This window comes from Lutjanus erythropterus, chromosome 24, assembly GCF_056507025.1.
Source record: "Lutjanus erythropterus isolate fLutEry1 chromosome 24, fLutEry1.hap2, whole genome shotgun sequence".
Taxonomy (NCBI): Eukaryota; Metazoa; Chordata; class Actinopteri; order Lutjaniformes; family Lutjanidae; genus Lutjanus; species Lutjanus erythropterus.
Window position 1 is genome coordinate 6,863,343 of NC_139340.1, and position 17,531 is coordinate 6,880,873.

The 17,531-nt window shown below is 40.0% G+C and overlaps 1 protein-coding gene across 1 annotated transcript in view; it reads right to left on the reverse strand.

The window, feature by feature from the left end:
• The window catches only part of LOC146304602 (uncharacterized), a 75,287-nt gene that overhangs the window by 18,754 nt on the left and 39,002 nt on the right, over window positions 1-17,531 (reverse strand). Inside the window, exons 3-5 of the mRNA XM_084713394.1 lie at window positions 14,432-14,496; window positions 3,642-3,817; window positions 1,971-2,045 (exon numbers count right to left, since the gene is read on the reverse strand). Of these exons, the coding sequence (XP_084569520.1) occupies window positions 1,971-2,045; window positions 3,642-3,780 (214 nt within the window). The 5' untranslated portion in view covers window positions 3,781-3,817; window positions 14,432-14,496. The remainder of the gene's footprint in view (window positions 1-1,970; window positions 2,046-3,641; window positions 3,818-14,431; window positions 14,497-17,531) is intronic.

Here is a 17,531-nt window from a genome sequence, read left to right on the forward strand (position 1 = left end):
TTGAGGACCTCAGGTGTCTGGGCTTGCTGGTAGCCCAAAGCCTGGGGCTCTGTTAAATAATCTGTCTGCTCTAAGAGCATGTCTCCAGGTTGCTCATATGCCACCTCCTCCGGATAACTGTGGGGCTCCTCTGGAGCCTCCTCCTCATCCTCATCCTGCTGCTGACTGACAACCTCTACTTTATCTTCTTTGAGCAGGGAGGGGAGACACATAGATGAGACATGTAGGACAATAAAACTGGGGTTACAAGACACTTTCAGCTCTGATGGAGATGCATGGGATGCAATCAACATACTGTCAAGTCAAAGTCTAGTCTTGATCAATAAATATGAAACATGAACTTAAAAAAAACTTTTGTAAGAGTTTGCACATTATGTTTTGAAATAATAGAGCATCTTAATACATATTTCTAACTCTGAATAATAACATCTATAAAATTCAACTTTTTTCAGAATATTTTCCATTTTTACAGAACAAATCAAAAAAGTGTAAGGAAAAAAGGAAAAAAGAAAAAAGTATTTGTTCTTTTCATATATATAAATAAATAAATAATAATTAGCCCTAAGTGGAACTATATATACGTTATTCTACATTTTGGTGATTGCAAGTCACATGCAAGGATGAAATGATGTGAAAACAGACAGCACTGTTTTCTGTGAGTAAAGAGCTGAAAGTCAATCTGTGATTTACTCCTTGAGAAAATCAATGGACAAAATGAACAAAGGAACAGCAGAGGAAATGTTCTGAGGGGAAAGGAGACTAGTGTGAGATGAAGGGCTCCAGTGGCAGGTTATGTACTACAGCCTAAAAGGAGGAAGGATGCTTGTGTTGGCTAGCTCTAGTATCTAGGGTTTGTCTGTTGTTTCTCCAACCTACTTTAAATGAAACCACGCCCACTTCCGTATGACAAAAACCTTGACGGAAAATGTTTTCCGTTACTCAACACCAGACATCCACTGAACATACAGTTAGGAAGCCTGCTGACTGCTAATTCTTATCTTATTTGTGGACTAATAAGCAAGTGAATGCATCAAAGCCAGTGTGTGTGACCTGTGTGCGTGCGGTTTCCATGGGAAAGCAGCCATTGAGGCTTTTGTCCTACAGAAGTGGGCTAAAGTAGTGTGAAAAAACAAAAGACTCCAATAACATACGAATATCTGTTCGAAAACAAGGTAACACTTTATATTAAGGTGCCTCTAATAAGTTTAAATCAATAGGTAATAAGCTGCTTGTTATATTAATCAAGGATTTACTAATCTTAATAAGCACTGTTCACATTTGCAAAATGCAGACTTAACTACTAGCACTTAAGTCTGCATTTTGCAAATGTGAACAATGCTAGTTAACTGCAAATGAATGCATAGTTAACAGTCAGCTGCTTCTGCCCACATAGTTAACTTCTAATAAATGCACAGTTAACTGCTAATAACTAAAACTAAAATTCTTAATAAAGCTACAACAAAAGCTTAGTGAAGTTTTAATGATGACATAATGGGCAAATTAGTTCTTGCAGTCCATAAACTGTTAACAAGGTTCTTGTAAGTGCTTACATATATATGCTGTTTTATAATCCAAGTTTTACTAACCCATATTAATGTTAATAAGCATCTTATAAGGCCACCTTACAGGCACCATTATAAAGTGTTACCAAAGGCTAATATTGAACTACGATTGGTAAAATGAACTAACGTGTGGACAGGAGGGGACAGTGTGACATGCTGCAGACTCCTTAAAGGTGACATGACGATCAGCTGACATGCAAAGCGACAGAGAACCCTGAGATGAAACACTAAGGGACCAGAAGAAAGAGGAGAAGTTTTTTTTTCGGCCACGTTTTTGAGAACGAAACCATCTCTCGAAAACCCTCAGGACCGTGTGTATGGTGTCTCCTGTTTTTAACCACTCTCACCACCATTCACACTCTCATCCTGAATGGTCTGAGTGGTTAGTAGAAGTGTGTGTAGGTGTACCTTGTGCCACGGGCCCAATCTGCTCAGCGGATGGAGAGGGGGGAGGGGAGGGAGGCAAATTGGCTGAGTCATCCACTGCGAAAGGGAGAGAGAGAGAGGGAGAGAGAGAGAGAGAGAGAGAAAGAGAGAGAGAGAAAGAGAGACAGACAACACCAGGAAGACAAGACGTGGATGGGAGGAAGGAGATGAAAAACGAACAGCTCTGCTGACCTCATCTCTGTGGGTGGCCTCGCTTTGAGTTTGACATAATGTGTGTTTGTGGGATGAGTTGTGGAGGCAAATCCCATGCTCCTCTAGGATTTGATTAGTGGATAGTTGGGCTTTGAGTGCGGATGTATGCAGATAGAGCACCAGCTTACCTCAGATGACGTAAAAACATATTGCAACCATTAAAAAAATTAAAAGACATTGAAAAAAAACATATTATCTGCATTCATTCACGTTCACTCAAATGTACACATGCGTATGATCAAAGCGTGCCGGGTAAGCATGGCATAAAAAGTTATCCACCAAATAATCTGCTTAAGTCTAATCCTTTTCCTGTTTTTCCCGTTTTTTTCTTCTTTAACTTCTTTCCTCTCTCCTTTTATTATCAAAAAAACTTAATGATTAACATCATTAATAGACAGTAAATTGAAATAATTAAACATTAGTTAATACGCCATAATACATCAAAATAATTTCAAAATAAAGGTACAAAAACTACTTGGGAAGGTTTAGGAAAAGATAGTTTGGGTTAAAATAAATACATACATACATACATAGTAACATACATAGTTATGTAGGGTATAATAGTCATCAATTGCAACTTAATTATAGCCACCCAAATAATGTTTAGACAGTAAACTGTTAATTCAAATTAAATTAATTATGTTATCAATTTACCATTTATTAATGATGGTTATTATAAAGTCTTACCCCTTCTCTTCCTCTCCTCTACCACTTTCCCACTACTCTCTGTCTTTGGACACAGAATATAGGAATTTTGCAGTAAGTCTGACATCTACTTGCTTTCGACATCCTTTTGGTTTTTATCTGAGAAATTGTATGCTCATCTTTGGAGGCAAAGTGCAAAAACCTTAGAGTAAGCCTGTTCCTGAAAGACGACTGTCTTCAATGTGCTACACTGTAAAATAAAATAAAATAAAAAAGCTTTATTGCAAAACAAACCTCTTATCAACGTGCGAAATTAGCAGCTGCCACCAACTAGATGCTGGACAAATATGAAAGGCTAGTAAATGCTAATAATGATTTACTATGAGTGAACAGTCAATTTCCCACCCCGCTTCCTATCCTTCATTTTTTACTAAAAGCCTGGAGTATTTCCAACCAGAGTCAACAAGCTTTCTGCTTTACTGCCAGAAATGTCTAGAAGCCCTGCACTTTATACTTTTTAATTACTTGAGTAGTTTGACCCACAAGAGACCCATATTAAGCAAAGACTGTTCATGTTCAGTACTCATTCAAATGTGAAACAACTGGATCTGTTCAAGTGCCTGTTGGGGATTGACTGCCCTTGTCTGGCACCATGGAACCAATCACATTAACACACAGCTGCAGACCCATCTGGCAGTGTGTAGGCAGTTCAATCAATGTCAGTGACCCACACAGTGCTTCTGCATGCATGTGCTTACACACGCACTCGCAAACAGGCTGCGTCCGTCTTCCTACCTGTTGTTCCAGGATGTGCAGCTGCCCCACCGTGGTATCCGTTCTCCCTGTAGGTTGAGCTGTAGGCGGAGTAGCCGTTCTCGCCGTTCTCTTGGCCGTTTGTGGACCAGTGCTCATCTGGCTGCCGACCGTCTGCCATGCCTGCCTGCTGGGACTCCGGGGAGGGGACGGGTCACCTGTTGGACCAAGAGAAAAGAAAGGAGATGAGGTTTGCAGGCAGAAGAAAGAGGGAAATCTTTTACTACGAAGTTAAGCTTTTGTAACGTGCAGAATGTGTGTATTTTTGGGGTGAACTGTCCCTTTAAAGTGTTGGGGCAATCATAAAACTGTCACCTGTTTACCCGTGGAGTACTCCAACCAGATGTTTTTTGAGCATTCCTCAATTTTCTCAGTCTTTTGTTGCCTCTTTTTCAACTTTTTTAAAAGGTGTTGCAGGAAATTCTGAATTAGTGTATATTTGCAAAAAACAATAAAGTTGATAGGTTTGAATATGAAATATCTCATCTTTGTACTGTATTCAACTGAATACAAGCTGAACATGATTTGCAAATAACTGCGTTCCATTTTTATTTATATTTTACACAGTTGTTCTGGAATTGGAGTTGTGGGGGTTGTTTAATTCACGCCAATGTTTCGACCACTGTAGGCCTTCGTCAGGGCTTTGAACAACCATCTGTATAGTATTGCCAGCCAATAGGAGGCAATCACATGATCTAGACATACAGGTAAAACAGATGAAACACAAACATAAGTCATAAATTAAAGATACATACATATATAAGTGAGAATATAGGCTGTAAGACTGATGCATGATGCAGACTGCATAGTGAAGTCAACAAATCAGCCACCAGAGGGAGCAAGGCGCCACATTATTCCTCTACCGGCTCAGCCTTTGTCTCAGCATCCACGTGCTGAGACAGGAGGAGAAAACTGACAAAAAAAGCTCTGCTTATCCTTTTCTATTTCTTTTTTTTCACTAGTACAGTGGACTCTGACTCTGAAAGGCTTCCAAATATTTCTTTCTGTGTGCTCAACAGGTGGAGAATGACACCATCAACTGGTGTATGTGAGTCCAAGAGAACAATAAATAAATTAGTAAAAAGCACCTAAAGTACAATTTATATACATTGAGAAAACACAAAAATGTTAAGGTGCACTGCAGCCGGCAGCGATATAAAATGGTGGGGAGAAAATCATGTGCACACACCCTTCATATCCCCTCTCCACTGATAAGGAGGCTGTTACCATGGCAACCGGAACAGGTCTTATGGGGGTCCAACAGATGGGTTTGACAGGCTTGCCCCATTCAGACAACAAAGTACTCCATCCACACGCACACATGCAAATCCAGAGAAACAAGTGCATCACATGACAGCAGCCTATTAGCACCCACTGCCTCCTTCACTACAGCGCAACAAGCTCTTGTCCACCGATTATAATGACAAAAGGTTTGTCGCAATCAAGCACACGCTGGTAAAGTATCTACATTCAAATCAGGCATGTACCCTCATAAAAGCAGCCCTTTTCCCCCATAGAGGAAATACATAATGTTGCTTTTTAAATAAGATTAGCAGGGGGTCCTGCCTTGCCTGGCAGGCTAGCTAAACAGCATCATTATCATCAAACAGCTGCGGCTAATTTCATCATAACAAATCATCCCTGAGAATCCTCTCTTCTTCCTCCCTGCGTCTCGTTTCTAATGTCCCTTTGGTCTAAACCAGGCAGTTTTTCTGTCACCACCAGCTTCTAGTCTGAACTATGACCAAGTCCATTAGCCATTAGCTTTTTGTCTAACTTCAGCTGCTTTTTAGCATTTCTCTCATCTGTCACTTTCCCATTTCACTTCCATGTGTGTCTACATTTTTCTGTTTCAACGTGGTTCTTTCTGTCTCCCTCTCCTGCCTAACCTCATGCTTTTCCCATCTATTTCTCCATCTTTTTTGCATCATGTGGGTCAGTTTGTAAACATATTCGTCAAAAAATCAGATGTCATAGCTTTCAAACATTTGGAGTTGATTAATAGAGCTTGGTGCTGCAGTTCTGCAGGTAAAAATGTGATTCATATTCTGAATCAAGGATTTTTATTTTTAGCCATCGTGTCGTCACCATTCAAGGCAGACTTATGATGAGCTATGAGATTGTGAAATTTTGGTAAATGGTGCTGTAGGAACCACAAGTTGTATGATATGACCCTTGTTTTCTAAAAAAAAAAGTTTTATTCACAATGTCATGGAGAATGACCCCACTACCCACAATCCTAATGTGTCCTCTTAGCTCTGTGCTGCTAAAAGTTGAAGATTGATGGATTGGTGGATGTCATTATAATATTGGTTGAATGTTTATTGTGCGTTTTGTCTTTTTGTTGGCAAATTAATTACCCAAAATCCGCATGTGGGAGGTGGAGGGAGAGTCTGTAACCATAACTATACAAAAGCATACAAAAGTGCCACTAGGCTACACCTAATGGATAACTTAATGGTGAAATGAAATGGTGTGTGGGAGACAAAGTGAGAACAGGAAGAAACAGACATGAACACCCAGCATACAGTGTGATTAAGAGGCACTGGATAATTTACAAAATATTATCATGTCTATTTTAAAACATCAGTATTGCATTTTTTAAAGTATCATGATCATCATCACTACCGGTATATCGCAACATGGCAACAACTCTTGGCAAGAAAGCATATTTCCCAGAACTAATCTTTCAAAATTGAGTTTAAAAGAAAAATCTTGAGTAAAAGTAAAAGATGCACAAATCCTTGGCAGCTTCGGTCTTAAAATATTAGCAGGAGCCTTTGTAGAATAGATTCTCATTTGTCTCTCTCTACCCTTCTTATTCCTTTCTAAGTCTCTCTCCTCTCCTTCCCTGCAGCGCTGCATGACGACAGGCTCGCACTGATCAGCTAATGTCTGCTGCAGTGGGAAGACGTGAGGATCAGAGGAGAGCGGGAGGGAGGGGGTAAAAAAAAGAAGAGAAGCGAGGAGGAGAAAGACCCACTGACACTCAAAGATAGTGGGCCAAACTGTCTGAGACTGGAAATCTCAGCCCAGGGCTCAGTCACTCAGTGGCGAGGCGAGTCCCAGCTGTTGCTAAGGCAGAAAACTGGTGCGCTGACAGCCAGACTGTGCTGATGGTGGTTCAGAATTGCATTGACCTGCTTTCAGCTGCTGTTTTGGCAATGTTATGCCACACTTGGCTTTCACACATTGTCCCTACAAAGGACATCATAAACCTTGGCAGCTTACAAGAATCCTCTGTGTTCTTATTTGATAAAAAGGCACTTTAATTCAACCAGCAACCTCACAAATTGAAATGCAATTGATGCCAGGGTCTAAATCAACAAATCACTAACTTTTCATCATTTGTTGGCTTGTTGGCCAAGTTGATATTTTTGTACTTGAATGCCTCCCCTACCAGCAGACTATATTATATACAATATACACTACTAAGAACTGCTTCCCTTACAAAATAACTGGTAGGACTGGTGGCAAATTACAATAGTTTTACCTGTTTGAACCTTGTGAATTATTTTAACACCTTTCCTGTTACATCACAACACAACAAAGCTTCTATTCTACAGAATTACTTGTCATTTACAAACTCAAAAAAGGTATTCACAATTCCTGACCAAGATCAATGACAGAATCAAGTTTATGACCCTGAAGTGCATGAACTCACTCCTGTTAGCGCCTGTCTCATGTCAGATGTATTCACAAAGCCTTGTCAAACTTAAATATCCCTTCCTCAAAATCACCTGTCATGTTCCAAATGAGTTAATCTGAACTGACTTTAAATAGGATGTTATTTCACATATTTACATAAAATAATAACTGTCAGTGTTTAGGTCAGGTTGGAGTGGCAGGAGTTGGATGTTTCGATCATAGCCATTACTCATAGCTAACTACATATTTGAATTGCATTTATTTAGCTATTTAACTTAATAATACATTTAGCGAAGTTCATGACTTTTTGTTATTTCACCAGCTGAATAGTTCTGTTAGTTATAGCCATTTTTCTATAAGCTACTAAGCTAACTACTTACATTTAGACTATCACCTCTGCACCTCCCAAGGCAGCTGTACCAATCCCTGCTTTAGATAATATTCAGTTTAAAGCTAATATTTGTTGCCTTTGGTCTCAAGTGAGAATACAGACCGATGGCACTGAAAGGGAAAGCCTTTGAAATTCTGGATTATCTATCTATTATTTAGATATTTATTTACTTCTTCTCTAAATTTTAATTAGAGTGCCACTTTATAATGTCTCAGAGTGGCAGTTTGGTTTGCAAATCAATACTAATAAATATAAAAAACAACAATGAATAAACACTTCTAGTGACATTAGATTCTAAACTCATGTCAAATAGTTAATTTTCGTCCTGATATCTGGGTTTGCCCACTCTACGACCTTACTCTCCAGGCACGCCCTGTCATCCTCCTGCAGTTAACATGATTCGACATTGCCCTCGCTCGTTGCTCCCTTTTAGCTGTTTACCAGTCTTACTGTGTTAGAGAGAAAATGATGAAGTGAATTATGGGCATCTTGCCAAATATAACAACACTAAAAGTCAGAAGGTTTTAAAGGGTAAATTCTTCACTGATGGTGAAAATAACAACTCTAAATAAACTCTGTAGGGTCAGTCTGCAATTTGTTTTGTGGTTATCTGATATAGTACAGCAAAAAACTGCTTTTATTAGCAGGGACACTGAGTTATAGACTGATGTGGCAATTACTTTTGGCTGTCTATTTTAACCATTTAGCCGTGAGACTACTATAAGCTAAATCAACCATTTTAGTTATGTGTGACTTCAAGTTCTCTTTAGCTAACTGTTTCAACCATTCAAACATTAGGTTACTTAGCACAATTTAGGGCTATCCATGACTTTGACCACCATTAATCCATTCCGCTACTTAGTTAAGCATTTAGGCTATCCATTACGCTAGCTAACAATTTCAACGGTTTATCCATTACTTAATATAGCTAACAGTTTTAACCGTTTCCTCATTAAAATATTAACTTTTATGAGCAGGAGAACCAAGCTATAGACTGATGTGGCAATTACCTGCAGGCTAGAACTGATCTCTGGAACCATTTAACAGGTAAAACAAACCTTAAACTCTAAAATAAACCTTGACATACCAAACCACCAACGCTAAGATAGGTTAATACATTATCCTCTCTACAGAACTCCAGATTAAATAATGTTTGATTGTTATATTTTCGGAAAGCTGTCTAAAACCCAGCAGGTAGCCCACAGCGGCTCAGCATGTGAACCATCACAGTGTCCTAATCCTGAAAGGGTTAAATCAACAGCACGGGAGTCAGAAAAGGAATGTCAAATCCCATTACATCTTGGTATTGATGTCTTAAATTGAACATGCCAGCGTGATCTCTCACAGAGACGAGAAGGTGTGGCAGAAGGCCTGAGGCTCGCCTGACTTGAGTGGGATTTCGCCTCTTTCCTCCCTCTTTCTTTTGTCTTTCAACGCTGCCGCTGTCTAGCGCTTTCATGACCCCCCGCCCCGCTACACTTCACTCTACCTTTCAGCCCAAGCATCCCTCTTCCTTCCCGACTCCACCCCATATCCCTAATCCGACCTCACTTCCCTCCCTGTCTGCGCCTCCCGCCCGCCGCTACCACCACCAACCTCACCCCCAATCTGGGTCACTCATCACGCCTCCGTGGAGCGCCGCTCACATCGGAATGTCACCATCCATTTAGGAGGGAGGATGGAATCTCTGGCAGCCAGTCTCAGTAGGCCAACCTGGCCTTAATCCTCTGTGTGAGCGCCCAAGTGTGTGTCAGTGTGTGTCTCTGTCTGTAAATGTGTGTGTGTCTGAAAACCTTCGTGTTCTCATGTAGGATCAGCTTGGCGTCTAATTTTAGGTATGATTTTATAATTTCTTTTAAGATCTTTTGCCTCTTTCTGTCCTGTTCTACTTGAACTTCCATTAAGGGCATTTTAGATATGTATATTATGGCCTAAAGTATTAGTTGATTATTAGATTAGTCCACTGGTTCCCAACTTGGTGGCCCCAATTGTGGGTCACCAAAACTCCATTTGTTGTGTCATATACTGTACTTCAACTGCTTGATGACATTTTGTTTTATTTATATGTATCCACGATAAAAAAAAAAAAACCTAGTTTGTCTGTTTAATAAATGGGAATATGAAATAAAATTTTTTATAAAAATCAAACTTTCATCCAAGCACCATATTATTTAGAATATAATAAGCCATGTAAATGCAGTAACTGTACAGTATGTTGAAGTGTATGATGGGTAACTGTCAAACTAAAGCAGTAGCCATGAGGAGGACAGTGGGACACTCAAGGTTGCTGTGACCTGTAATCAACCCAGAATCCAGCGGCTTCCGCAGCAGCAGCTGCAGACGGCGGATTATGTTTCGTTGACTCAGCAAGACATGTGGGGGATTGAAGTATAATGAGCGCTGCCAGCGAAGTGTGAATGAACCGTGTATATGGTGAACACAAGCATGACAAGCCTGGCACGCGCGCACACACACAAACACATGCCCATGCGTAAGATGTGCCGGGCGGATTCCACTCCTTGCAGATTAAGTACCGTAATAACAGCAGTACAGGTGCATTGAGATTAACATAACAGTTGAATCAGAGCAGGTGAAGTGTTTCTTATTAAGCTTTAATATTTTATCTAAAGCCCCACAATGACTGGAAATTAAATATATTATAATCTAATAAAAATCTAAATCACAATAAAAATCTGTAACATATAAGTTAAGTACTCATAGGTTAATTTTCAATGAGATCAAACCAAAATTGCTGGTGAATTACATCCCATCATGCCAAATCATTTGAATTAAGCAATAATGACAATGTGACAGTATGACCTAATATTCAGCACATACCGAATAAAATATTATTACCTTATGCAGTATCTACATTCCTACTGCTTCTAGTATTGGCTCTTCTCTCCCATTTTTTTATAACAACCATTGTGCCTGGATGTGGGGGTGGGGTAAAGCATCCTGTCATGGTGTCACAGTTTACATTCAGTGTAACTGTCTCCCCGGAAACTGTGTCCCGATGAGTCCTCACACCTTTCCAGGAAACCAAGCCCGTTCTCATTCCCCCCTCGTCAAATTGTCACTACCGATCGCTTCAAGTGACTTGAATGTAAACCCTTCCACGGCTGTATGGGACGCACCAGGCTTCCAACGCAGAATAAAGAAAAAAGAAGAAAAAGAAAGAAAAAAGTCTGTATCTGGATGAAGTGGGGTGGAAGGATGGCTAAAACAAACACAGAACTTTTACACAGGTGACCAGGGTTCATGTCCTGTCCATGCTCCTGTCCAGTATAACTGAAGTATAACACTGTAACATGACTTGCATCATGTGACTTTTGCCTTGCAAGTTCCTTCAGTGACGTCTAGACGGAACCAACCTGAGGGTAGGTGCAATAGCAGAGTCCTTTATTGGCTCTGAGAGGCTGATCTGATTGGACTAAAGCTTGTCTTACTCAAAAAATGAATTAGTGTAAGTAAACGTTTCTGTATCTCAACAGGCGGGTGACATGGTCCTTCTAACTATCATGCTGCCATGATGCTGCACTGTGTCAGATCCAATCCCCTGTGAGCAAAAATTACTTTAGTTTCTTTTACTACTACATGCTTCCACCTCTATATTATTCTTATGATTCAGAAATGACAGATTAAATAGTATGACCACAATGACATCACCCTAATACATTCATATTTATATAAACCAACTTAACTATCTCAATTAAGAAGAAATAATCCCACGGTCCCCTAAATCAAGCCATAAAATGTTTTTCTTTGAGCTTTCTGCACCCTGCTAATCAAATTTGCCTGTGCTGTAGTTTAAATGTCATATTGTGATGAAATGATTGATATAATTGGATTTTGGATGGTTTTACTGAGTATTTTTAGAGTAAAGTCTGTCTGCAAACTGAATTTTCTCCCTTGAAGACAATTTAAGGTGGAATAATAAATCAAACTGACTGCTGCTAAGATTTATTCCCCTCTCTCACTGCCTGCGTGCTTTCCCTTCTCTTTAGCTTCAGCCTCCAATCTCATCAGAGGAGTAAATGCTTCCTGGCACACATCAGCCCCACCCCACGGTGATGTCATCGTTCCCATGGTGACATGAGACCCTGGGGCAGGGAGGGAGGGGCTGGTGGTGGTCAGGAGAGGATGCCGGCTGCAGAGAGCGGACTATGACCATGTTATGGATCCTGAAATAGGTCACCAGATTCTCCAGGCGCAGCCCTGGGGGCTCCATCCTAACTGCACTGACACGAATGGGAGCCGAGCCATTTAAATTCATCAATACACCGATAGCTGGTTGCTGGTTGAGCTGATGATGTAATTTTAGACTTTTAGGCTGGTGCTGATGGGGGTTGTATCTGAGTGTAGCACTGTCATGTTACAATAACAGCTACAGGAGGGTTTCAAAGGAAAAAGACACAGACGTAGACAGTTTCCATTTTCCTTGTTTCCTTATGACACCTTGAAAAAAACAAACAAATACTCCCTCATTGTAAGCAGTTCCTGGAAAGAGTGGTTTTTGTTCTTCAGACTGGTTCATTTTAACACATTTTAGAGGTGTAAAGAGGTAAAAAAAAAAAAAAAAAAAAAAACATTCATTGTTTCACCAAACAAAAACAAGAGAAAAGTCTGTGGAAAAGGACCAGGAGCATTTCACCTCGGCAGAAGTTTTCAGCCAAAAAAAGGTACATGAATACCAGACAGATTTTCATTATTTATATCTGACAACCAGAATAAAAAAATAGGGCTCTGATTCAGATCTTATCAGCTATTTCTACGTAACAATTCCTGCAGAAATAAAGGGAGCAACAACTGACATTTTCACACAACACTGAGCACTATGCTATCAGTCTCTCCCTCCCAAGCCATTTTGCATTTTCTCGCGTCCTTCATGGCTGCGGTGATTATTATGGCCGTTGGCAGCCCAAGCCCTGCACACCCATACTCATACACACCTACAGACACGCCCTGCTACAACCAACTGAACACATGAACAAAACTCAACCGCACACACCCACAAACAAACACACCCTCTCACTGACGCCACCAAATGCAACCACAACGCTAAACCTCCGTGGCTGGGGGCCAACACATTGTTAACATGATCTAAATATAGACAACATTTACAGCCAAATCTGCATTTATGCACTCGCTGTATCATTTCATTTCCTCTCATGAAAGTCAAACACATTCAAGCAACGACAACATGAATCTGGAGTTTCACGTTAATGACTGCTTTTTGGCGGTAAAAATATCTTGCATGACATCAACCCAAACAATCGCCCCTTCTAGCTTCCCACATGTTGCTGAGCATAATTCCCCGTCTATTATATATCCGCGAACAGCAAAGCTAATCATCTGGCTGAGTGCAGCCACTTACATCTGACTCCCGGGGCCCCATGAGTCATGGGAAAGCTGAGTGTGAAATGTCAGTGGAGTAGAAAGAGTGCATAGTATAACATCTGGCAGCTGTCCAGGCTTCTATGTTTTTGCTTTTTACTTCCAGTTGTTTAGGTGTAAGATGAAAATATCACACTTTAAGCCCCACATTCAATCAAAAGAGGATATGTGCAAGTAGCCAACACTCCAGTTTTTCTTAGCTTTCTCTCCCAAAGCCCTCTGGTTTTATTGTTTCTCCCAGGAAACTCCCATAATTTGCATGGCCCACAAACTTTAATATGTATAATCGTGATACAATGGATCCATAAGGTTTGTCTGACTTCACCCAAGTTGCCAGATTCTACACATCCGTCATCGCAACCTGGCAACCTACAACTCAATTCAAAGGGGCGTGTGCACAGCTGCTTTCTGGTTGCGCAGATGAGCCAGCTAACTTATCACTGACATATGTGTAGAATGAAACTGCAACTTTTCATCTAGCACCATCATTAGGTCAAATACTTCAGCTTATGACCAAATATCTGCAAAACTAATGACATTTCCATGGTGCTAACTAGCAAACATTATGCTAACACAGTAAACTATGGAGTCTGAAAGCGGTCACGGAGAAAGAAATTAATTCATTTGCACAATGTCATAAATTTTCAAATCAGTAATTAGTGCCGTCACATTATTAATTCGTGATCTTGATTTAATGATGATATACTTGGGGTTTTGGTTGTTAAACTCAATGTTGTGGTATCTTTGTGATCCCTTAAAAGTATTAGAAAAATGGACTAATTCACTGTAAAAACTGATGATACTGCAGTTCATAAAAATGGAAATGGTATGGACTGCATTTTATATTGTGCTTTTCTAATCTACGCAGCTAATTTGTAGTTCAGGGTTGCCAGGTCTGCAGTTTTCCTACAAAACTGGGTTGTTTTTGAGGTGTTACTGCAGCTTAAATATTTTGTTTTCTGGTCAGGTTGACCTATTTTGTATGCAAATTACTTGAATATTATAAAGGCGTATTTAAATACAAATACATACTTTAATTGAATTATTTATACCCAAACTCTATCAAACCACCTCCAGATAAGCACATACACACAGACATGGCACACATCACACGCACACCCACATATATATACACTACATGACAGACAGAAGGAGGCAAAATAATAATTATATTGAGAGGATATATTAGTTTGACAGCATTTTCACTTTTTTCCCTCCATGTCAAGGGCTCCATAAGCATGTCACTGAGTGCATGTTAGCATGCTAGCCTCACAGAGCTGCTAGTGAGGCTGAAAACTCATTTATTCACATTTGTGTTTTTCTTTAGTTTGCCTACCTTGAAGAACTGTCTTCACTTATGGATGAAACAGACAAGTGCTGAGTTGAAGCGTCTGCTCAGACCTGCATGAAAAAAGAGAGGAGGGATCGTGTTAGGACGCCAATAAACTGCAACACTAAAGTTGAACAGTTGAAAAAAAAAACCAGTTCAGTCACTGGGTCTGACAGAAGCTGAAGCCCATTTAATTCACCAACAGCCTTAAACTCTAACCTCTGAATCCAGCCCAGCTAGTTCAGAATCAAATGAGAGACTTTTTACAAGATAGCACTCATCTCTGCCTTGTGTTAAATACAGCCGTGCATGAGCCATACATGCACACACCAGCTTAGCGCTGTCACCTGGAGTCCGCCAGCAACATTAATCCAAGCCTCAGTGTGGCCTTGTCTCTCTTTTAAGCTGCAGCTGATGGGCTGCTGTACAAAACAACAAAACCGAAGGCCATCTTATCTAATCAGAGTGTGTACATGCACATGAACATGACTTTTTGTTGACTGTGTTGTATTTTTGTGATCATGAGTGTCATCACAGGACTGTCACACATTTCATGTTAATTAATTTTATAATTGTGCTTGCATGTTTTATATTGAAATTAAGTGAATCATTCTCCAGCATTGTTCACATAATCAAATTTCTGCTTCCTTGTCATTTCTTTTCATCATTTAATTTATTTTCTGTAAGTGAAGATGGCATAACATGCTGCTGGTGTTTTCTTAAAAAAAGCAAGAAGCAGGGTCCAGTTTTGTGATATCACACTGTTAGAGCTCTGAGGTTGTGGGTTCTGTTTAGTGCTCTACTTAATTTTGAAAGCTGATGTCCAAAAGAAAGTGTGAAAAGAAACAAGAAACAGAATTCAAGCGTCTCTAGGCCTTTAGCTCAGGAGGGCAGAGCATTGCTTTGAAGTTCTGAGGATCTGGATTCAATCCCTGTTTGAATTTTGGGGTCTGCGTCCAATGGAATTAGTCAAAAAAGCCAAGAATCAACAATCACCTGTCTGATCCAATAGCTCAGGTTGGTAGCAGACTGCTCTGAAGTTCGGAGGCTGTGAGTGCGATTCTTATGGCCGTCAGCGAATTTTGAAAACCTGTGTCCAAAAAAAAAAGGGAAAAATTTGAGACCCAACAGGAAACTGTTGGATTCAATAGCTAAGGCATATAGATGCGTGTTCTCAAGATCAGAGGGTGTGTGTTTGATCCTCATGACCCTGAAGGACTTTTTAAGACTGAAGTCCAAAGAAAAGACTAAAAACCTCTGAGAACCAGTGAGCAACTGTCTCATCCAATTGCTCAGGCTATAAGAGAAAAGCTTGGGAGTTTAAGGTTGTGTGCTTCATCCTTATCACCGTCAGTAAATTTTGAAGTCCAAAGCCCAAAGTGAAGACTTAAAAAACAACCACAGAAGAAGTCCCAGTGGTGGTGGTGTGGTAGGTTCCTTGAGTTGCTCTTTCAGTTTCTAAAGTTGCTGTCATTGCTGTCATTAATGGAGCATTAATGAATAAAGATAACTCTTAATAATTTGAATAAGTGCCTGACATTTGATTACGCCTGACGTGTTCACATGAGACGCCTCAGTGCTCTTCAGACTAGAATGATTCATGTTTTGTATTGGGGATTCCAGCCTGTCTGGAGCCACGGATACCTTCTGTGATATTGGCATTGCTGTTTATGTAACGTAGTGCCCTTCTGTCTAGTCCAAATGATGCGTGACTCTGTATGACATGAGACATGCTGTGTAAAATTGAGTGTTTCTATTGTATCTTGACTGTATCCATGTGTATGCACTTCACCAACATCTTCTCTGTGCAAAGATATGTGTTGTATTAAACTAATATATTCAATTAAGAGCAGCTGAGGCTCCTCAAGTTTATTCTTTTGTTCATCAAAATAAAAACTAACCAGAGTTACAAGTTTTTTTTTTTCATCACTGTCCAAAGCAAAGAGTCATAATCACCAAGGAGCATCCGATGAAATGGCTCATCCAGCTTGTACATTTTGAGGTTGTGGGTTTGATCCTCAAGTAGCTCTGTGAGTTTTAAAGGTTGCTGTCCAAAGCAAAGACTCGTAGGTTCCAAGAAAGGAAGCCCAAGTAGACAACAAGACAGCTCAAACTGTTAAGAGTCCTGATAGTGAGTCTTGAGGTTGTGGGTTTGATCTTCGAGTTGTACTGAGGTTTGAAGGTCGCCGTCCAACACAGAGATTCATGATCTCCAAGAAAGACATTCCAAGTATCTGACGGGATGGCTCACACTGTCCAGACTGGAAGCTTTGAGATTGCAGGTTCGATCCTTGTGTTACTTTGTCAAGTTTCAAGGTTGCTATCCAATGCAAAGACTCATGAAAGGAGGTTTAAGTATGATGAAATTGCTCACATTTTTAGACTCCTAAATGTAAGTTTTGAGGTTGGGTATTTGATCCTCGGAGTTCTACTTAATTTTGAAAGCTGATGTCCAAAAGAAAGTGCAAAAAGGTCCAAGAAGCAGATTTCAAGTGTCTCTAGGTAGAGCACTACTTTGAAGTTTATAGGGTTAAAATAATAAAATAACATCTATAAATAGGGTTTAAATAACACAAACTCAATTAAAAGACAAGACAAGATTCTCATACAGTTCTGAGTGAAATTTGGGATCTAATTTGATCATGTAACCATGCTCAAAAATAAAACATAACCCTTACAGGGGGCAAGAAATATGAACAATTGTGGGTTTTTTTTTAACATACCCAGAGGTTTTTCAAAGTTAATTGGAAAAGAAACAAAACTATTCACTGTGAATTGGCTGAATCTGTCTCTTGCCCAATTCAAAGCAATTTCTTGGGAGGATAGAAAGAATCACAAAATTGCCAAGCTGCAATAAACCAGAATCGTCCATGCGTTAACATTCAAGTGATTGTGAGCTGTTTCTTAGATTTGTGAAATTGACAGTCTGTTGGGACTGAGCCAGGAGATGACAAACTCTGCTTTGGGACTGTAAGTATGTAGAAAACTGAGCCTCCCGATAACATTTAAACAGTGTGAAAGGACCGTTGGGGAGGCTCTGGCACCAAAACAGGCAGTTGGACAGAGAAAAAAAGAGACACAAGATGACGTAGAGGGACACAAAGAC